The sequence below is a fragment of the Ursus maritimus genome, unplaced genomic scaffold (assembly GCF_017311325.1).
Source record: "Ursus maritimus isolate PB19 unplaced genomic scaffold, ASM1731132v1 scaffold_6, whole genome shotgun sequence".
In the NCBI taxonomy this organism is placed as follows: Eukaryota; Metazoa; Chordata; class Mammalia; order Carnivora; family Ursidae; genus Ursus; species Ursus maritimus.
In genome coordinates this window covers 84,130,762-84,154,769 of record NW_024426774.1, presented here as the reverse complement: position 1 = coordinate 84,154,769, position 24,008 = coordinate 84,130,762, and the positions used below count along the sequence as shown (strand labels likewise).

General features: G+C 39.6%; 1 protein-coding gene across 1 annotated transcript in view; it reads right to left on the bottom strand.

The window, feature by feature from the left end:
* LIMS1 (LIM zinc finger domain containing 1) overlaps nucleotides 1–17,401 on the bottom strand; it is a 152,372-nt gene extending 134,971 nt beyond the window's left edge. The window contains exon 1 of the mRNA XM_040623671.1: nucleotides 17,266–17,401. Within this exon, the coding sequence (XP_040479605.1) occupies nucleotides 17,266–17,297 (32 nt within the window). The 5' untranslated portion in view covers nucleotides 17,298–17,401. The remainder of the gene's footprint in view (nucleotides 1–17,265) is intronic.
* Between the last annotated feature and the right edge of the window lie 6,607 nt (nucleotides 17,402–24,008).

The window sequence follows — 24,008 nt, the reverse complement described above, 5'->3', positions numbered from 1 at the left end:
AGAAGCCAGCCTGTGTTTCTGATAGAAACAGAGAAATCTGAGATCTAAAGTGTTCTTTAAAAAAGACCTTTCAACCATTCCCTTTTGAAGCCATGAGGGACCAACACAGGGAGTCTGGATTACCCAGATAACCACTTCAATTTCCTGTCTCTCTCTGCTTTTGGTAAGTGAGGCAGGAAATGAACAGCACAATAATTTAATACAGGTGTCCTCAAAACACATTTCTTTTCCCTACCCTAACTGACTCTCCATTTTACTCTTAGAGAATTTCAGTGAAAATTAAGAATAGGCATTGTCTGGGAAAATTATAGCACTACAGTAAGTCTATAAAGGTTCCAGTGGGGAACAGGTGGAAAAATGATAACTGTTGCCCATTTAGAAAAACATGCATTTTTAAAAATTAAATAATTTTGGGCACCTGGGTGGCTCTGTCAGTTAAGCGGCTGCCTTTGGCTCAGGTCATGATCCCAGAGTCCTGGGATTGAGCCCTGCATTGGGCTCCCTACTCAGTGGAAGCCTGTTTGTCCCTCTCCTGCTCCCCCTGCTTGTGCTCTGTCTCTGTCTCTCTCTCAAATAAATAAGTAAAATCTTTAAAAAGAAATTAAATGTTTTAAGATCATTGTAGATTCACATGCAGTTCTAAGAAATAATACAGAGATATCTTATGTACACTTTACCCAACTTCTTCAAATGGTAATATCTTACAAAAATGTAGCACACTAAGATCACAACCGTGATACTGACATTAGCACAGTGAAGACACAGAACATTCTATAATCACAAGGATCCTCCATGTTGCCCTTTCATACTCATACCCTACTTCAGTCCAACCTATGTCCCCAGCCCCATCTCCTCTTAACCCCAGCCATGACTAATGTTTTCTATCTCTATAATTTTGTGATTTAGAAAATGTTATATAAATTGAAGCACACAGTATGTGACCTTTTGAGACTGGCTTTTTTTTTTTTTTCATTTAGTATAATACCCTCAAGGATCCTAAGATCCATCCAAACTTGTACAAAAATCAATAGCCTATTCCTTTTTATTGCTGAATAGTATTTCATGAGACAGAGGAACTACACTTCATTTAACCATTTACCTGCTGAAGAACATCTGAGCTGCTTCTAGTACTTCGGAATTAAGAATAAAGTTGTTTCCTGGATGTTAAACCAATCTTGCATACCTTGGATAAACCCCATTAGGTCATGATGTAAAACCCTTTTTATACTTTTTGGATTCAATTTGTTAATATCTTGTTGAGAATTTTTGCACCTATGTCCTTTTTTTTAAACAATAATTTTTTATTATGTTATGTGAGTCACCATACAGTACATCCCAAGTTTTTGATATAAACTTCCATGATTCATTACTTGCATATAACACCCAGTGCACCATGCAATACATGCCCTCCTTAATAACCATCACGGGCCTATCCCAATCCCCAAACCCTCTCCCCTCTAAAGCCCTGAGGTTGTTTCCCAGAGTCCATAGTCTCTCATGGTTCATTTGCCCTTCTGTTTACTCCCCCTTCCTTCTTCCCTTTCTTCTCCTATCAATATCCTACTTCTTATGTTCCATAAATGACTGAAACCATATGATAACTGTCTTTCTCTGCTTGACTTATTTCGCTTAGCATTATCTCCTCCAGTCCCATCCACGTTGCTGCAAATGTTGAGAAATCATTTTTTTTGAGGGCTGAGTAATATTCCATTGTATATATGGACCACATCTTCTTAATCCAGTCATCTGTTGATGGGCATCTCGGCTCCTTCCATGATTTAGCTATTGTGGACAATGCTGCTATGAACATTGGGGTGCATATGGCCCTTCTCTTCACTACATCTGTATCCTTGGGGTAAATACCCAGTAGTGCAATTGCTAGATCATAGGGTAGCTCAATTTTTAACTTTTTAAGGGACCTCCACACTGTTTTCCAAAGTGGCTGTACCAACTTGCATTCCCAACAACAATATAAGAGGGATTCCCTTTCTCCACATTCTCTCCAACATTTGTGGTTTCCTGCCTTGTCAATTTTGCCATTCTAACTGGTGTAAGGTAGTATCTCAAGGTGGTTTTGATTTGAATTTCCTGATGGCTATGATTTTGAACACTTTTTCATGTGTCTGTTAGCCATTTGTATGTCTTCATTGGAAAAGTGTCTGTTCATATCTTCTGCCCATTTTTTGATTTGATTATTTGTTTCCCGTGTATTGAGTTTGAAGTTCTTTGTAGATCTTGGATACCAGTCTTTTATCTGTAGTGTCATTTGCAAGTATCTTCTCCCATTCCGTGGGTGCCTCTTAGTTTTTTTGACTGTTTCCTTGGCTGTGCAGAAGCTTTTTATCTTGATGAAGTCCCACAAGTTCATCCTTTCTTTTGTTTCTCTTGCCTTTGGAGATTTGTCATGAAAAAAGTTGCTATGGCTGATGTCAAAGAGGTTGCAGCCTATGTTCTCTTCTAGAATTTTGAAGGATTCCTATCTCACATCGAGGTCGTTCATCCATTTGGAGTTCATCTTTGTGTATGCTGTGAGAGAGTGGTCAACTTTCATTCTTTTGCATGTAGCTGTCCAATTTTTCCAGCACCATTTATTGAAGAGACTGTCTTTTTTCCACAGGATGTTTTTTCCTGGTTGTCAAAGAGTAGTTGCCCAAAGAGCTGAGGGTCCATTTCTGGGTTCTCTATTCTGTTCCATTGGTCTATGTGTCTGTTTTTTCGCCAGTACCACACTGTCATTGTGATCACAGCTTTGTAGTATAGTGAAATCTGGCAACGTGATGCTGCCAGCTTTGTTTTTCCTTTTCAACAATTCCTTGGCGATCTGGGGCCTTTTCTGGTTCCACACAAATTTAAGGGCTGTTTGCTCCAGTTCTTTGAAAAATGTCATTGGTATTTTGATCGGGATGGCATTGAAAGTGTAGATTGCTCTGGGTAGCATAGACCTTTTAACTATGTTTATGCTTCCGATCCATGACCATGGAATATCTTTCCATCTTTTTGTGTCTTCTTCAATGTCTTTCAAGAGTGATTGGTAGTTTCTAGAATATAGATCCTTTATGTCTCTGGTTAAGTTAATTCCAAGGTAACGTATGATTTTGGGTACTATTGTAAATAGAATGGATTCCCTAATTTCTCTTTCTTCAGTCTCATTGTTCGTGTATAGAAATGCAACTGATTTCTGAGCATTGATTTTGTATCCCACCACATTACTAAATTGCTCTATAACTTCTAGTACTTTGGGGGTGGAGTCTTTTGGGTTTTCCATATAGAGTATCATGTCATCTGCAAAGAGAGACAGTTTGACTTCTTCTTTGCGGATTTGAATACCTTTTATCCCTTTTTCTTGTCTGATTGCTGTTGCAAGGACGTCTAGTATTATGTTGAATAATAATGGCGAGAGTGAGCAGCCTTGTCGTGTTCCTGATCTTAAGGGAAAGGCTTTCAGCTTTTCCCCATTGAGAATGATATTTGCTGTAGGCTTTTCATAGATGGTTTTATGAGATTGAGGAATGTACCCTCTATCCCTACACTCTGAAGGGTTTTAATCAGGAAAGGATGCTGTATTTTGTCAAATGCTTTTTCTGCATCAATTGAGAGGATCATATGGTTCCTGAGTCTTTTCTTGTTGATATGATGTATCACGCTGATTGATTTGCGAATATTGAACCACCCTTGCATCCCAGGGATGAATCCCACTTGGTCATGATGGATAATCCATTTAATGTACTGTTGGATCCTATTAGCTAGGATCTTGTTGAGAATTTTCGTGTCCATATTCACCAGGGATATCGGTCTGTAATTCTCCTTTTTGATGGGGTCTTTGCCTGGTTTGGGGATTAAAGTAATACTGGCCTCATAGAATGAGTTTTGTAGTTTTCCTTCTGTTTCTATTTTTTGAAACAGCTTCAGGAGAATAGGTATTATTTCTTTTTGAATGTTTGGTAGAATTCCCCAGGGAATCCGTCAGGCCCTGGACTCTAGTTTTTGGGGAGGTTTTTGATCACTGCTTCAATCTCTTCATAATTAATCGGTCTGTTTAAATAATCAATTTCTTCCTGTTTCAGTCTTGGTAGTTTATAGGTTTTCAGGAAGGCTTCCATTTCTTCCAGGTTGTTTAATTTATTGGCATAAAGCTGTTGATAAAAGTTTCTAATGATCTTTCCTATTTCATTGGTGTTGGTCGTGATCTCTCCCTTTTCATTCATAATTTTATTAATTTGGGTCCTTTCTCTATTCTTTTGAATAAGTCTTGCCAGTGGTTTATCGATCTTATTTATTCTTTCAAAGAACCAGCTTCTAGTTTTGTTGATCTGTTCTGCTGTGCTCCTGGTTTCTAATTCATTGATCTCTGCTCTAATCTTGATCAACTGCTTTCTTGTGCGTGGGTTAGGCCTGTTCTTCTGCTACAGCTGCAGCTTCTTGAGGTAAGAATATAAAAACTACATTTTAGATTTTTCTATTCTTTTGAGTGAACTTGGATGGCTATGTATTTTCCCCTTAGGACTGCCTTTGCAGTGTCCCATAGGTTTTGGACCATTGTGTTTTCATTCTTGTTGGTCTCCACAAATTATTTAAACTGATTTTTAATTTCCTGGTTTACCCAATCATTCTTGAGCAGGATGGTTCTTAGTTTCCAAGTGTTTGAGTTTCTTCCAAATTTTCCCTTGTGATTGAGTTCCAGTTTCGAAGCATTGTGGTCTCAGCAAATGCAGGGAATAATCTCAGTCTTTTGGTATCAGTTGAGACCTGTTTTGTGACCCAGTATATGCTCTATTCTGGAGAAAGTTCCATGTGTATTCGAAAAGAATGAGTATTCTATTGTTCTAGGGTGTAGTGTTCTGTATATATCTATGAGGTCCATCTGGTCCAGTATGTCATTCAAAGCTCTTGTTTCTTTGTTGATTTTCTGCTTAGGTGATCTGTCTATTGCTGAGAGTGGAGTGTTGAGGTCCCCTACTATTAACGTATTATTATCTGTATGTCTCTTCATTCTGGTTAAGAGTTGGCTTGTTATCTAGCTGCTCCTCTGTTGGGGGCATAGATATTTATAATTGTCATATCCACTTGTTGGATACATCCTTTAAGAATAATATAGTGTCCTTCTGTATCTCTAACTACAGTCTTTAGTTTAAAATCTAATCTGTCTGATATGAGAATCGCTACCCCAGCTTTCTTTTGAGGTCCATTGGCATGAAAAATATTTTTTCCATCCCTTCACTTTCAGTCTGGATGTATCTTTAGGTTCAAGATGAGTCTCTTGTAGACAACAAATGGATGGGTCATGTCTTTTTATCCAATCTGCAACCCTGTGGCATTTTATGGGAGCATTTAGGCCATTCACACTGAGAGTGATTATTGAGAGATATGATTTTAATGATGTCATGTTGCCTGTGAAGTCTTTGTTTCTATAGATTGTAAATTTCTGTTCTGTATCACTCTTGGGGCCTTTTTACATTCATAGAACCCCGCTTAATATCTCCCGTAGAGCTGGTTTGGTGGTTATGAATTCGGTCAGTTTCTGCTGATCCTGGAAGGTCCTTATCTCTCCATCAATTCTGAATGACAGCCTTGCTGGATAAAGAATCTTTGGCTGCATGTTCTTCTCGGATAGAGCTTTAAAAATACCCTTCCAACCCTTCCTCTCTTGCCAAGTCTGTGTAGACAGGTGTGACGTTATTCTGATATTTTTACCTCTGTACGTGAGAAATATTTTTGCCTTGGCCGCTTTCAATACTGTATCCTTGGATCTAATATTTGCGAATTGCACTATGATGTGACGTGGTGTAGGTTTGCCATTGTCAACCTTGGGAGGGGTCCTCTCTGCCTCTTGGACACGAATGCTTGCTTCCTTTGTCAGATTAGGGAAGTTTTCACTACAATTTGTTCAAATATCTTTTCTAGACCTCTCTCTCCACCTCCTCGGGGATGCCGATGATTGACATTGGAACGTTTCATTGAGTCAGTAATCTCCTGTAGTCTACATTCTTGAGATTGGATTTTTTTGAGCCAAGTTTCTATTTTAACTTTCTCTTCTACCATCCCATCCCTCAATTCACTAATTTGTTCTGCTTCATTTACCCTGGCCGTTAGAGCATCTAGTTTTGACTGCATTGGAGTCATAGCATTTTTAATTTCTGCCAGATTCGCTCTCATTTCTGCCCTTAGAGATTCTATATTCTCCTTAATATTTTCATTAAAAATTTTTTCAAGCCTACACATCATCTTGACCATTGTTACTCTGAACTCCATTTCTGACAATTTGGTTATATCTATATCCATCAGTTCTGTGGCAGAAGCCACAGACTCGTTATCTTTTTTTTGCTGGGGGGATTTCACCTCCTTGTCATTCTGATGAGGAGAGGTTGCGGGGTTGCCCAGAGCCCAAATTACTGACCAGGACCCAGGCAGTGTGCACTTGTTTTATAGGGACCTTAGGGATGTGGGCTTCTTGATTTTTCAGCCTGCCTTCTGGGGGAGGGCCTGCCGTGCTGATACTCAGGCAACCCTGTTTGGGTAGAATCACCCTGTCCCCTGCAAGGGGGGATGAGGATGGGCACAATGTGAGCTGGTATTTCTAGGCTTTTGTTCTCTGGCGGCTTTCCCTGGCGGTTTTCTGTGACTCTTCTGAGAGTCAGAGCAGCAGTGGCCATATCCTAGCCTCTGTCTCAGAACAGAGAGATCGCAGTCCGCTCTCCACTGAGCTCTCTTGGCCACTTTAACTCGGTTTCTGTCGGTGATGCCAAAAACCCTGCAGCGTCCCAGGTTGTGTGCCCCACAGCCTCTCTCCCAGCCCTCACTTCCAGAGCCAGCATGTCTGTGCCCTTTGTGCTTCTAACACCGCCAGCTGCCCCTGGTTCCCACGTGCGCTCCCGAGCTCCCTGTTTCATGTGGTTCGAGTGTGCGCTCCAGAGCGCCGGTTTTCAGTCTGGCCGTGCGTGCGCTCCCGAGATCCCGGTTTCAGTCTCGTTCAAGTGTGCGCTCTGGAGCTCGGGTTTTCAGTTTGGTCGCGCGAGCACTTCCAAGCTCCCGGTTTCAGTCTAGTTCGAGTGTGTGCTCCGGAGCTCCGGTTTTCAGTTTGGACGTGAGTGCACTCCCAAGCTCCCGGTTTTAGTCCGGTTCCAGTGAGCGCTCCGGAGCTGTGGTTTTCAGTCTGGTCGTGCGCATTCCCGGGCTCAGGTTATCAGTCTGCTCTCTTGCAGGTGCCGGTCTGCGAGTCAGCCCACTCCCCAGTGCAGGTGGCTACTGCTTCCCGGCACCCAATCGCATGGGCTCCCTCCCTCTTCTGTTTATCTTCTGATATCTGTGCATGGTTTCACGGCTCCCTGCTTCATACCTCAATACTCAGCGCTAGAGATGTTCATTTGTAGAGATTCAGATGTATCTTCCTGTGTCTCAGGCTGATTCCGTGGATTTTCAGGATGGTCTGATACATATCCAGCTCGACTCAGGGGACCAGCTGAAAATGGGTCCCCTACTCCTCCGCCATCTTTTTTCCTCTGCATCTATGTTCTTAAGAGATACTGGTCTGAAATTTCCTTTTCTTGTAATGTCTTTGACTTTGGTGTTAGGATAGTACTCGCTTCGTAGATAGTGTCAGGAGGTATTCCTTCTAGTTTTATTCTCTGAAAGACTGTAGAAAAATGTTATAAATCTTCCTAAACTATTTGGTAGAATTCATCAGTGAACCCATATGGGTATGGAGTTGTTTTGGAAGATTATTATTTATTGATTCAATTTCTTTCAATAGATATAGGCCTATTCAGATCATCTATTTTTTCTTGTTTGAGTTTTAGCAGATTGTGTCTTTGAAGGAATTGGTCCATTTTTAGTAAATCATCAAATGTGTGGGCACTGAGTTGTTCATCGCATTCCTTTATTATCCTTTTAATTTCCATGGGATCTATAGTGATATCCCCGCTTTCATTTCTGATATTAGTAATTTGTGTCCTCTCTTTTTTTCTTAGCCTTATCACTTTTGTTGAACTTTTCCAAGAACTAGCTTTTGGTTTTATTGATTTTCCCTATTCATTTCCTGTTTTCAATTTCACTGATTTTTTGCTCTAATTCTTTTTCTTTCTTTCTTTTTCTTTTTTTTTTTAGAGATTTATTTATTTGAGAGAGAGCGAGCATGAGCGGGGTGGGGCAGAGGGAGAGGGAGATAGAAAACCCACAAGCAGACTCCCTGCTGAGCGTGCAACCCATTGAGTGGCTTGATCCCAGGACCCTGAAATCACGACCTGGGCTGAAACCAAGAGTTGGATATTTCCTATAAACGCAAAATGTTATTTTTTCTCTCTGGCTACTTTTAAGGTCTTTTATGTCTTTAGTTTTCAGAAGTTTAATCATAATGTGTCTTGGCCGGAATTTCTTTTGGTTTATCCTGTTTGTGGTTTGTGCAGCTTCTTGAGTTGGTTCATTTACATTTCTTGCCAATTTTGGGAAATTTTCAGCCATTATTTCCTCTAGTATTTTTCTACCCCACCCTCTTTCCCTCTCCTTTCAGGATTCAAATGACACAAATATTAGCTCCTTTGTTATAGTTCCACAAGTCCCCAAGGCTTTGTTCCTTGTCCTCCTTCCCCCTACCCTGGTTCTATTTTCTCTCTGTTGTTCACACTGGGTAATTTCTAGTATTTTAATCTTCCAGTTCACTGATTCTTTCCTCAGTCCCCTTCAGTTGAATCCACCCACTGTTGAGCCCTCCACTGAACTTCTTATTTGCATTACTATATTTTTCAGCAGCAGAATTTCCATTTGAATCTTCTTTATATCTTATCTTCTATCTCTTGGCTGAAGCTTTCTACTTTCTACTGAACAGTGTCACTAATGTGCGACCTGGTGAGTTTTTCACTTCTTGAACTCAGTATCCTCATCTGTACAATGGGCATTAAACACTCTACTTCGTGGTATGGCTGTGAATATAAGATTTGTTACATAGATGTTCAATACCTTTAAAGTATCATTTGTATTTGTATTTGTAGAATGTTTGTAACTACCCAAAGTAGGTAATTAATAAAAGGTGGTTATCACTAGAAAGCTTTCAAATGAGTGGCCTAGCAATGAAATGAAATCGTCTAAACAGGGATTAGTAAACAGCATTTAAATTTCTTCCCAATGTTCCATGGGTGCTGGGTCTCTGCCACTAGTATACATTATACTGTAGAGTTAAGTTAAGCCAAATGTGAGAGTTATCTCGTCTTACTCAAAGTTTGGTGACTTTATTCAAACGATGTCACAGGCACTAAGTAGAACTAGCTCTGAACTTTTCAGTTCACTAACAAATGGAGGAATAAATGGAGAAATAAAGTTCATTTAAATCTAGTTTGTTTTTCTTTGGACATTTAACGAATTTTGATTAAGACATTCCCTTACTTTCAGAGATTACAATTTGGCCAAAAATATAGACCAGCAACTATAACACAAAACAGAAGCTGATAACTACCAAAAAAGAAGTCAAAATGCTTTGGGAGAGCAGATACAAGCTCCGAATCCCTAACTCCCTAACCATACAACAAGGGCTCAATAAATGTTCCAGAAACTCATTATTTCATGGGAGAAGTGGAAATTCTGCCCAAGTGCCAAGAAGACAGAGGAGAAGATGATTTTCTGGCCCAAAAGCAAGAGCAAAGACACAGAGATGGGAAATGCTAGATGTTTCAGAAAATGGCAAATAGGTGAGAGTTTAGTGAAATACAGACTAAGGGAACAGTGTGCAATGAAGCTATCAAGACAGGCTGGGGCCAGACCATAAAGAGCCTTAAACTTTAGGCTCTAGAGTTTTGACTTTATCTGATAGTCAATAAGAAGTCTTCTTAATATTTTGAACGGTAGAGTAATATTACCAAAGTGGTGCTTTAGGAAAATCTTGAGCCAACATGAATGACAGAATAAACTGAAAGACATGCTAGAGCTGGGACCATGTCTTATCTGCCTTTCTCGTCTCTACAGTTGCACTTGCACTGTGCCTCGCATATTAAAAAATCTGTGGAATCTACTGCATTGAAGAGGAGGAACAACAAGCTGCGGCAGAGGCAGCAGTTGCCTACCCTCTCTTCCATACTGTATTAATAAAGCAGACTCCATATGGGATAGCAACATGCCCAGCTTTAAAATAAAAAACAAACACACAAAAACAAAACCAACAACTAGGACATTTGCCAATGAAAAATAATTTACAATCTGTTTAAGCAGCTGGTATATTTGTCACTTTTATGCATCAGTAAAGAAGTCTGTCAATAGGAAAGACTCTCTCAGACTGTAGCATGTGGGGGCAGTGGACATGGGTGGGCAAGAAGAGCAAAATCTCTGGGAATAAAGAAATACAATCACCACCATGTTATGACTAGGAATCCCATGTCCCCAAGAATGCATTTCAGAAAAGAAATCCGGGGCGCCTGGGTGGTGCAGTCGTTAAGCGTCTGCCTTCGGCTCAGGGCGTGATCCCAGCGTTCTGGGATCGAGCCCCACATCAGGCTTCTCTGCTATGAGCCTGCTTCTTCCTCTCCCACTCCCCCTGCCTGTGTTCCCTCTCTCGCTGGCTGTCTCTCTCTGTCAAATAAATAAATAAAATCTTAAAAAAAAAAAAAAGGTAAAAAAAAAAAAAAGAAAAGAAATCCACTTGAAAGAGAGTGACATCCAGGACCTTTGCAACAGAACAATTCTATGGCAATATTTAATAATTCATTCAGACATTTCTAGAATGACTATGTTAATGGGTTTCAGAATATCAAAGTCTCAGCCTTCAAGGCATTTACAATATAGGTGGGAAGATAAAATATATATGTAACAATCTATAACAATGCAATCTGAATGAAGTAATGGAACAAACTAGTGTAGTATAGCAGAGAGGACTCTACACTACCTTCTAGTCCTAACCCTACTATTAACTCACTTTGTGGCCTTGAGCAGAGGTAAATAAAATTACCTCTCTATGCAACTCCTGACCTATAAAATAAAGGAACAGTTTAGTGGACTACTATAGTAGACTCACTAAAGTATTGAGTATATTAGTTTAGTAGATTCTAACTTTTACACATATGAAGCCATTTTTTAAATACTAGGCAAATTTCTTCATCTTCACGTTACTATAATCGTCTTTTTAGTATATGCTAACAGAGAGCATATATTACAAAAATGCTACCACAAATCCCATAACACCCTTTAAAAGAATCTGTACTTTATCAACATTTAAATGACAAACAGGAACGCACACAGAATTATGTGTCCTACCTCAAATGTTTAATATGCGTATGTATTTTATTTTGCATTCTCTGAAGTCTTTCCCAGCCTTAATATTATCTTACATTCACTTGAAAGATAATCAGGATGAGGGTGAAAAAGAAGAAAGAAAGGAGTGAGAAAGAGAAGGATTCAAAGAAAATTCTATAGTAGGAACTCAGCAAGAAAGTGGGTATAGAGAGTAAAGGAAAAGAAGAAATCCCAAGTGACTGTATCAGTGCCAGTTAACAGTGAAGTCAGAAGTTGTAAGCTTGGAAAAAAAGAACCAGGATGATAGGAAAAATCAACATCAAAACTATAGTTACCATTAACTGAACATCTACTATGTTCCTGGCATGATGTCAGATTCTTTAAAAAAATTTTTACATGTACATGGTTAAAAAAAATCAAAACAGTATAAAAAGGTATATAGTAAAAAAAATTCCCTCTCATTCTAGATTCCTAAACTCCTTAGATTCCTAGACACCCTCTCCTGGGGCAACAATTATTAACAGTTTCATTTGTATCTTTCAGAAATGTTTATACTGGCCTGCATATTTAATTCGCACAACAACTCTCTGACATAGATGGTATTACTTTATAAATTAAGAAAATAAGCCTTAAAGAGGTTGACTGGGTAAGGCCATTGAGCCATGAAGGGACAGAACTGGTATTAAACACAAGGCCAACCATCCATGCACACACCCACTCAGGGATCTCCTACAGAAACACTGGCAGGGATGTTCAACAGACTTGAAATAACAAAAAACTGGAAACAAAATGTCCATCAAGGGCTGGTTATATAAATCATATCATACGTATACTGTGAACTACTATACAGCCATTAAATCTAAAGTTAAAAACTTATGGTAGAGCTACATATGCTACACAGGAAAACCTGTAAGACAGCTTATTTAACTAAAAAAAATAATAATAATAATTGCCAGAAATGAGGAAACATTGTTTAACCACCTAGAGTTTCAGTCTGGGATGATGAGAAAGTTCTGGAGATGGCTAATGGCAAGGGCTGAACACCAATGTCAATGTACTTAGTGCCACTGAACGCACACTGAAAAATGATTAAGACAGTGTATTTTGCTATGTGTATTTTACATTTTTAAAAAATCCTAAAAAAAGTAATTGCAGAACAGTATGACTATGATTCCTTATTTGTACAAAGAGACTGTGTGTGTATACATACATTTTTTATAAACATTTTTAATCCTTTGTCTCTCTTTATCATACCTGTTCCTCAGACATCCTGATAAGACTTCAGACTTCAGGTGTCTCCCACCCTCAATATATCTGTCGGCATTCAAACTCAATTCCTAGCACCCTTTTTCCTATCCCACACAAAATAAACTATTCAGAGGCTGATATATCTATAACTTCCCAACCCCTATGTTAAATGTACTTGTGGACTCATCAAACTTCCAAATATGCTCCAACATGAAACAAAACAAAACAAAACAAAAAACCATGCAGGCAAATGCTTCCTCCTCTCCCCCAGTGAATTCCAGTGTGGAAATGTCTGATGAGATCAAATAAAAGAGAAGAGATGATGTCGGTATGAGGGGGCTTAAAACCACTGCAGGGCAGAATGCACAGTGTGTGGCAGCAGGAAGAGCAGCCCTTGCTTCTCAAGTATCTTAAAATTGAAGTTTTTGGAAGACAACATGGCAACAGTCCAGCATGTAATGCAGATGATATTCCTGTGGGTGGGAAACCACAGCTTAAAGCATAATTACAAGAAATGTAAAATTGACAAACGGCCTGAGATGTTTTGTCTTCTATTTAAGTGCAACCCTGACTAAGAACATGACCTACACTGGGGTTTATTTAAATGATTATCTGAAGAACAAACACAACACTATTAAAAATAGAGACTTTCAGGGCAAAGCTTTGCTCTCTCAGTATAGATCAGCTTTAGCTGTTGAAGTTTCTCTGACCCAGTGGAGGGGCAGAAAGGCCTTCTCCAGAAAGAAAGGAAAGCTCAAGTGCTGTACCCACATTTGCCAAGAGAAAGAGCTGTCCAGAAGACAGTTTCAGGGGTCACCACTGAGGGAAGGGATGGGAATGATAATATGTGGAATCTAAAAACAAAAAATGACAAACAAAACAGAAAGAGACTCATAAACACAGAGAAAAAACTGGTGGTTGGTTGTGGGGGGGGCGGGGAGGGTCAGGGTGGAGGACTGGGAACAAGGGCGAAACAGTTGAAGGGGATTTAGAGGTATAAATTTCCAGTTCTAAAGTAAGTCAAGGGGATGAAAAGCTCAACAGAGGGAATATAATCAATAATATTGTAATAACATTGTATGGTGACAGATGATAATTGCATTTATTATCATGGTAAGTATTTTCCAAGGTATGCAACTGTCTAATCACTATGTTGCACATCTGAAACTAATACAACATTGTATGTCAATGATAAAACTTTTAAAAAAAATTTAAGACAGCAGTCCTGATCGACTGTTTTCCCTAAGTTTATAGGGCATGGAATAACCAGAACTGAAGGTTATCTTTCCACCACCTAATTTTCATTGGTTTTGTTAAAAATGAAGAGCCCAACTTCCTCACCCATACAAAAAGGCATAGAGAGCTGAAGTTTTAGGAAGACACTCACTGCCATGACATTTTCCCTTTTCATAACAACACTGGCTATCTTGTCAGGAAAATACTTAAGGGCAGAAAACTGCTTTTTTCATAGCGATTCTTCAAGTCTTAGTAAGTCCCAATAAAACTCCCCCAAACTAGAAAGCACACAGAACAACAAGCCTTTAATACATAATTTAAGAAAAATCTTTCTATGTAGTCTTTTAAAAACATACCAAATATCCACTTCCCTCATCATTTAGGAATATGTCATTAACAGTGGTTCTCCAAATGTCATCTCAAAACCCTGGAGGAGGTGGGGGGGGGGCGGGGAGATATCTCCAAGACTTTTACAAGAGGTCTGGGAGATCAAAACTCTTTTCATAATACTACTAAGAAGTTCTGAAAAAGATGCTGTAGCCTTTTGCACTGTAGTGACACTTTCACCAATAATGCAAAAGCAAAGATGGGTATAACTGCTGGCTGCTAAGTGGTGCAACTGAATTCTTCACCTCCATGGACTTGCAGCAAAAGAATGCCAACTTCCCTTTTAAACATCCTTGATGAAAATGGTACAGCCACTTTGGAATAGTCCAGCGTTTCTTAGAAAGTGCAACATGAAATTACCACACAACCCAGAAACTGCACTCCTGGACATTTATCCCAGAGAAAGGAAAACTTGTATCTACATAAAAACCTGTCCACAAAATTCGTGGTAGCTTTATTATTAAGAGTCCAAACCTGGAAGCAGCCTAAATGTCCTTCAACTGGCAAACAGACTGTTCCATACTCATAGCATGGAGTACTACTCAGCCATGACAAGGTATTATGGTATGCACAACTTGGAGGCATGTCCAGAGAATTAAGCTAAATTTTAAAAAAGGCAATTCGAGAAGGTTATATAAGTATGAGTCTACTTATACAAATTTTGAAATGACTACATTTTAGAAATGTAGAACAGATGAGTGGTTTCCAGGCTTTAAGAAGGAGGAAGAAAATGGAGGAGGGTGTGGGTAAAACATGGCAACATGAGGGATCCTTGTGATGCTGGAACTCACTGTTCTATATTTTGACTGTGGTGATAGACACATGCACCAACACTTGTGATAAAATTGCACAGAACTAAATACACATACACACACAGATGACTACAACTGGGAAATCCAAACAAGACAGATGGATTGTATTACTACCAACATCATGGTTGTGATACTATACTACAACTTTGCAAAATATTAATATTGGGGGAAACTGGGTAAAGGATACACTGGATCTCTGAATTATTTCTTATAACTGCATGTGAATCTATAAAAATTTCAATTAAAGAATGCATACCCATGTTCATAGCAGCATTATTCACAATAGGTACAACACAGAAGCAACCCAAGTAGGTACAAAAGGATGAATAGATAAACGAATGGCATATACATACAATGGAATAGTATTCAGCTCTAAAAAGTCAGGAAATTCTGACATACTACAACACGGATGAACCCTGAGCGCATTATGCTAAGTGAATGAAATAAGACAATCACAGAGAGACAAATACTGTGTGATTGATTCCATTTATATGAGTTACCTGGAACAATCAGAGACAGAAAACAGGAGTTACCAGGGGCTGGCAGGGAGGGAAAAATAGAAAGTTGTTGTTTAATAGGTATAGAGTTTCAGTTTTGCAAGTGGAAAAGAATTCTGGAGATGGATGGTGGTAATGGTCACTCAACAACATGATGTACTTAATACAAAAAAAAAAAAAAGGAAAAGATTGCTAAGAGCAAATTCAAGATGGGAAGGGGATGACATCAAGGAGGGACACTAGATCAGTTCAAGGGTCTTAAAAGGAAGCAGTTTATATTCTTTATTTATACTGTGTATCCACTGTAACATTATTCTTTACATCTTAACTTTTGTATTGACTTAATATTCAGTAAATTTTTCAAAGACAAAAAAATGTCCTTGATGAAGTGGTACAAATTATTAATGTTATTAAATCTTGACCCTTGACCTTCTTGTTACTTGTGAGGAAAAGGGAGGTATGCATAAAGCAGTTCTGCTGCATACCAAGTAAGATGGTTGTCTCCAGGAAAAGCACATGTGTCACTGAGTGATGAGGTGAATCAAATGCTTTCTTCATGGTATACCATTTTTACTGGAAATAATAGGTGATAAACTACGGTTTTTAGACTTTTCTTGAAACAGACATTTCTTGAAACTCAGACATTTCTTGAAACTCAAAAAAGTGAGCCTGTCACTTTGAGGAAAACAACTGACAGCAGTTTCCTGCCAATAATAAAAATCAAACTTTCAAGTGAAATTCAGGATGGCAGGAAACTTGTTCCCACTGCCTCGAGTTTGACAGGTTCTCAATACTTAACAACTTTTCTAACAAAATCAGCGATGATATTAACAAATATTACCTAGCGGTACCATATAATGAAATGTGCCAGCCTTTGGAGGATCTGCCTAACTTTATGAACCAGTATTTTCCAAATGACAAACATGACCATCCACACTGCAAGACAGACCAATGATTTTTAACGTAACAGTGTGAAAAGTTCACTGGTAAGGCTTCAGATTCCACATCCAAACTAATCTTGAAGAAACTACCATTTATCTAGTTTCGGTGTAGTAGCAAAGACCATCCACAATTATCTGCAAAAGCTATTAAAACACTCCTCCCTTTTCAACTAGGTAAATACTTGCATAAGACCAGATTTTCTTCACACAGTTCAGTCAAAAAAACACATCGCAATAGACTGAATGCAAGGAATTTAGGAAACTCTAGTTGTCCTTCTACTATGCTAGACACTTAAGAGATTAGCAAAAAAGACCACCGCTCGTCGCACTGATTTTTTGTTTAGGAAAGTACTATTTTCATAAAAATGTGTTAAATGTCGGTTAACATAGCACGGATTTACTGTTTCTTTAATGAATTAAATATTTTAAATGCCTCAGTTTTCACTTCCAATCCAGTAAATATCTATAGGCATAAGCATCACCAGCAGAAAGTTTTTATTTTTTAAAATGGGTGCTAAGACCAAGACGTTGGAGGGCCGCTGGTCTGCACACGTGTTCCAACGGCTAGAACATGAATTATTCACTCAACAAACATCTGCTGTGGGGTGCTGTGCTAAGCCCTCGAAGTGCTTAGGCGATATTGGACACGTCACCAATAACTAGTGGAACCTCTCACCAGCGGCCGTCAGCCCGGGTCGGAGCGCGCCGCGGAGGGAGCGCGGAGTCGTGGATGCGGCCGGCCGGGCCTGGGGGACGGGGCCCCGCTCTACTCCGGGCTCCGCGGCCGCCGAGGGGCTCGGGCGGAGGCCGGAGCGCGGGGAGACAGGCCGCCCGCCCACGACCGGCACCCAGGGCAGCGGGAAGGCCGGGGAACTGGTCCGCCGCCGACGTGGCGGGTGCCGAGCCAGCGCAGTCGCGGTGGCGCCCGGCCCTTACCTGTTGGTCATTCCTGCCGCCACGCCCAGCATCTCTCCGCAGTCTGCTGTCGTCCCTCCGCACGTCGGCTCCCGGCGCCGCTCCCACCGCCTTCTCCTCCCTCGCGCTGCGCGGAGCTGCGGGCGGGGGGGCGGGCCGGGAGCAGGAAGGGGAGGCGGGCAAGAGGCGGGGAAGCCGCCGCCGCCTCCGGCCCTCAGCCGGCAAATGGTTGGGCGCGCCGCGCGGGGGCGCGCGCGGGACAGGGGCGACGCGAGGTGGGCGCGGGGGCGGAGCCGCCGGCGCGGGGAACCCGGCCTCGTCCCCGCCTTGGCCCCGCCCCGGCCCCGGCCTGCCCTCGGCCCCGTCCCCTCCCTGTCCTCCACACCGTCCCCGGCCCTCTCCGTCGCCTCCCCGGCCAGCCCCGTCTCGGCCCCGCCCCGCCCCGTCTCGGCCCCGCCCCCTCCTGTTCGGCCTCGGCCCCGCCCCCTCCTGCTTTCGCCCCCGCCCCGGCACGCTCCGAAGACCGTACCCGTGGTGGGGGGGACAAAGGCTCTTCTGCGAGCCGGAGTTTCCCCCGGAACCCGGGGCTTGTGGCGGGTATACTGCAGCTGGCCTCTGCCGCTCCTCTCGGATGACTGTGTTGTACGTCGCGAGCGGAAGGAGCAGACAATTTTTTCCTTCTTTCCTTTTTCCTTGGGCTAGGCTGACGGACAGCATGGCTCTGCCGGAAGACTTTGGGCCCAAGGTGTTGGGATTCCACCGTGCCTGGATGAGGGGCCCTGAGGAGACCTTCAGAAGGTGGAGTCAGCTCACCAGACTCTCGGGAGGGACCCTTGTCTGCATTGGCCACAACTGGATCCCTGTACACAAAGCCTGGCACTTTCTGGGGAGCTCTCCAGGATTTCACAGCGCTTACAGATCGTGAATTTGGAAAGGTTAACCTTTCTTTGAGACACCAAGTCTTGTCTCTGCATTGTTTCTTCCCTTACTGGTTCTCAGCCTCTTCCCCCATTACCTTTACCAAAACCTGAAATCTGCCAAGGATGTAATATAAGTTATTTATTCTGAGCATAAATATAAATGATCTCTTCAGGGTATCAGATTTTGTAACTAAATTTACTTTCTAATTATAGAATGAAAACTACGTCCCACCGTCTATGTATGCGCGAGGTGTGCACTGGATGCCTTTGATATCCTTATATCAAAATTAATTCGAAGCAGAACAAATGTTTACATGTAAAAAAGGCATATGAAAGTATTAGAAAAAAACACAGGAGAAAAAATTAAGATTGCTGTGGAGAGATAATTTCCAAATAGAATATAAACTCTAGAAATCATAAAATTAAAGATTAATAAATGTAACCAAATAGGAATATTAAAATTTCTGCATAGCAAACAAATATGGCAATAGCAACTAAAAAAGGTCTCATTTTCTTATTACAAAAGGATTCAATAAGAAAAAGTTCAACCACTCAGAAAAATAGAGAGGGTGTATACACAGGTTTCCACAGAAAAAGAAAAATAGGAATGAATTTTAAAAGTACAAGAAGGTATCCAATATCATAAATAAAATTTTAAAATAACATTTTCACATAAAGGCAAAGATTAGTTTGACAATATGCTATTTTGATGAGAATATAGGGAACACAGACAGGTAAATTGATTTACTGTTGATAGGGGAGGGAATAAATCTACACAATTTTTACCGAGGACAAGTGGGGACTCGCTTTCATAATGTAAAATTCAGCTCCACTTTACCCAGAAAATCCGCATTTTGGACTTTTACAGATGTATTACATGTACATAAAAACGATGTACAAGTTTTAAAGATACCTGGGAAACTAATTATAAACTAAATGGTATAATGACTGGGGTTTTCTTTAAAATAAAATGTGGGGCTGGGGGATCTAGGTAGCAGTGTCAGTGAAACAAAATTGGCCAGAAATTGGTAACTGTTTAGGTGGCTCATTGGTATATGGAGTTCTTCGTATTAGTTTGCCTACTTTAGTGTATATTTGAAATTCCATAATGGTTTTTTAAATGGAAACCAGAAAATTGTAAAATGAGAGTCATTGCAGTTTTGTTTTTAGGAGCAACGGAGACAGTTTATTTAATCAGGATATTAATTAAATAAATTATAATTTCCACCTATAATACTATGCAGCTGTTAAAAAATGAGAATGGCTAATAAGTATATGAAAAGATGCTTAACATCACTAATCATTAAGGAAATGCAAATCAAAACCACAATGAGATACCACCACACCCCCATTAAGATGGCTACTATCAGGGGCGCCTGGGTGGCACAGCGGTTAAGCGTCTGCCTTCGGCTCAGGGCGTGATCCCCGCGTTCTGGGATCGAGCCCCACATCAGGCTCCTCTGCTATGAGCCTGCTTCTTCCTCTCCCACTCCCTCTGCTTGTGTTCCCTCTCTCGCTGGCTGTCTCTGTCTTTGTCAAATAAATAAATAAAATCTTTAAAAAAAAAAAAAAAGATGGCTACTATCAAGTGTTGGTGGGGATAAGAAGTTAGAAACCTGTGCTCTGTTGCTGGGAATGTAAAATGGTGTAGGCACTGTGGAAAACTTTATGGCAGTTCATCAAAAAATTAAAAATAGATTGATCCCATGATCCAGCAATCCCACTTCTGTGTATATATATCCGAGAGAATTTAAAGCAGGATCTTGAAGAGATATCTGTACACCCATGTTCATAGCATTATTCACAATAGTCAAAAGGTGGAAACAACCCAGGTGTCCATTGGGGGATGAATGGATAAAGAAAATGGGTAAATATACACAATGAAGTATTAGTTATAAAAAGGAAGAAAATTCTGACACGTGATACAACATGAATGAACCTGAGGACGTTATGCTAAGGGAAATAAGCAAACACAAAATGACAAATACTGTATGAGTCCACTTATACGGGGTACCTAGAGTGGTCAAATTTATAGAAACAGAGAATAGAATGGTGGACGTCAGGGGTGGGAGAGGGGAATGGGGAGATATTGACTAATGCATTTAAGTTTTGTATGATGCAACAGTTCTGGAGGTTGGTCGCACAACAACGTGAATCTACGTAACACTACTGAACTGCACACTTTAAACTGATTAAGCTGGTAAATTTTATATCATGTATATTTTACCACAATTTAAAAAAAAGATAAGGCAGGTGATATGCAGTAATAAAGAATGCTCTCCATGACGTATTTTAAGTAAGGGAATAAAGCAAGGGAGAAAAATTTGTTTTGTATGCTATCATAACACACACCCACTTGTACATGTAGAAATATCTAGAATGATAAGATATACAAGAAACATAACAGGAATTGAATTGGCAGAAGACTAGGGATTAGGAGTGAGAAGGGAATCTCACACACGATCTATATTTCCTTAATGGAGTATTATATATCCATCAAAAATTTGTTGTAAGACTGTAGCAATATGAGAAAATACACAATACAATTAGTTGTATGGGATAAGTTAAAAATTTTATATACGGTGTGTGACTTATAAGTAGGTTAAAATGCTTAGAAGTTGTGTTTTGCTTGAAAAACAGTCTATGTGATGTTTTTCCACATTTCCGTTTTTCAGAAAATTATGTGTATTGATTTTTGGAGGAAAAATAAATATCAAAAAAATTTAGAGGCTTTATTTTGTCTTGATTTCTCATCTCCTGACAACTTTCATCTCCCACTTCTTTTTGAACAAGCACTTATTTTTCGCATGTATTTGATCCCGTAATTAATCTTTTACTTCATTTTTAGAAAGGGGATCAATTGCCTTGTTTAATTGTTGTTATGCTTGTATTTCATAAAGCAGGTTTCTTTATACAGTACCTTGCTTCCAATATGCTGTAGTTTGTGATCAGTTAACCTTGCTGTCATGTCAGGATACTTGGCTAAGATCTGTGGCTTCTTCTTGGTTTCTAATTGGTGGTTTTAAAGTAGTAGCTCATTTTTGTCATAGTTATCCTGTCAGTGGAATGTACTGTCTGGGGAAGACTGCTTTCATGGTTGACGGGTGTCTCTCACAAAGACATGGAAAAAATATTGTCTGTAGGTCTTGAATGGTAAATTATATTCCTTATTGCTCATGTTTCTACAGAGTTTCCCAGGATGAAAACACGGATGTCTCCATGACTGTATCATTTGTGTTTGTTCTGACTTTCATTACCCAGTTTTCAAAATGAAATTTGGTATTTGTAAGTTTGTGTACTATATGTAGGTGTATACACACACACACGCACACAAATCACGTTTTTGCAAGCATTTTGAAGGTTGTGTTCACAATAAGCACTTATTTAATATGGTTTTTCTTTTTTTCTGCCTTCATTAATTTCCAACAGATAACTATATAATAAGAAGGCAGGGAAAAGGGCATTTATTTGTCCCCAAATAGTGGATTATCAACCACTATACTGCTTTCTGTGTCTATGAATTTGGTCATTCTAGGTACTTCATATAAGTAGAATCATACAGTTTTCTCTCTTCCTTCCTTTCTTTCTTCTTTTTCTCCCTCCCTTCCTCCCTTCCTTCCTCCCTCCCTCCCTCCCTCCCTCCCTTCCTTCCTTCCTTCCTTCCTTCCTTCCTTCCTTCCATGTAAGCTTTATGCCTAACGTGGGGCTTGAACTCACGACTCCGAGATCAAGAGTTGCATGCTTTACTGACTAAGCCAGCCAGGTGCCCCCAGGATCTGTCCTTGTGTGACTGGCTTATTTCACATAGCACGATAACATCCTTGAGGTTCATCCATGTTGTGGCATCTTTTAGAACTTCTTTCTTTGTTAAGGCTGAATAATATTCTATTGTATAGCATATATCACAGTTTTAGAGCTGGTATTCATACAAACTGTGAAATACCAAAGTTACATATATATGTGAGGCTCATTATATTCTGGGCACATTACCCTAGTCTGTCAATTTCTCTATCTTTGCGACCTCTCAACTATTATGGTGTTGTATAATTGTTGATATTTGTTAGGGAAAGTCCCTGGTTCTTGATTTTCTTTTTCAGAAGTGCCCTGGCTATTGCCCTCTCCTGTCCTACGCACATTTTGCAATAATTTTATCAAGTGCCAAAAAAATCCTATTGCATTTTGGTTGAAATTGCTTTGAATCTATAGATTAATTTGGAAAGAACCGACATCTTTGTGATATTGAGTTTCTCTACTCATAAATCTGGTCTTTCTATTTACTTAAGTCTTTAAAATCTATTTTAGTAAGTTTTGTGACTTTCTTTCTAAGGGGGTGCATTTGTTACATTTATTCCTAGTACTTGCTGTTCTCTGATTCACAATGGTGTCTTCCAGTTATTTGCGGATAGTACAATGAAAATACAACTGACTTTTAAAATATATTAATCTTGTAGTCAGCTCACTTGCCAGGCGCTTCTATTTTTTCTAATAATTGATTCATAGTCTGTGTATTTTAAGTGTTAAACATCATATCAGCTGCAAATAATAACCTTTATTTTTTCTTTTACAGACCTTATGCCTGTAATTTCTCTTATTTTCTTGCACTATATAGGGCTTTCAATGCCACATGAAATCGAAGTAATTAAAGTGAGCATCATGATATCATTTCTGGATTTTAAAATGAATGATTCTAACAGTGCCCAGTAAGGATGATGTTTGTTCCTCATTTTTCATACAGTCTTTCTTTGTATAAGAATTTTTTCTCCTATTTTTAATTTACTAAAAGTTTATATTAATATAAACCAAATTTGAATTTGGCCAAATACCTTTTTTCATCTGTTAATGTCATAAATTATATTTATGGATTTTCTAATATTAAACTATCTTGCATACCTAAGATAGACCCAACTTAGATATTATCTTCTTTTCTATATAGTTGGAATCAATTTGTTAATTGAATTTTGTTTCAGAATTTTTAGAACTACAGTTGACCCTTAAACAATGCAGGGGTTAGGAGCACAGACCTCCCACTCAGGTGAAAATCTGCAAATAACTTTTGACTCCTCCCAAATTTAACTACAAATAGCCTACTGTTGAACAGAAGCCTTACTGATCACATCAACAGTTGATTAACACATATGTTGTATGTTATATGTATTATATACTGTATTCTTACCATAAAGTAAGCTAAAGAAAAGAAAATGTCATTAAGAAAATAATAAGGAAGAGAAAATAACACTTACAGTACTCTACCATATTTATTTAGAAATGCACATATAAGTGGACCTGTACAGTTCAAACCTGTGTTATTCAAGGGTCAACTGTACAAACAACCATCATAATTTTATTACATGGTTCCTAGGGTTTTAGATCGAAAACATCAATATTGTAGATTGTGCGTGTATTAAGAACCCTCAGTGGTTTTTCTGGTAATGACTTAAGATTGTCTTTTACCCATCGATTTCAATTCTGTTAACCATACGATAGTTAACTTTCTTGTTCAGAGCTGACATGAATCATATGTCTCAGGATCTGAATAAGAAACCTGTGTACAATTAGTTGTCTAATGAAGCTGCTTCAAATTTCAATCAATGCATTTTAATGCTATTTGTAGATTATGTGTGCTATATTTGTAACCTACATTTTCATTCTTGAAGAAGATTCTATAACTGAGATACACACACGTGCACATGTGCGCGCGCGCGCACACACACACACACACACACACAGACACCCAAATGTGCGCATGACTTTTGGTGAACTAAGTGTAGTCTGTACTTGGGTTAGACTGCTGTGGGGAAGGAAAGGATATGTTTTTTCCTCCTACTTTTTACTACACGGTAACCT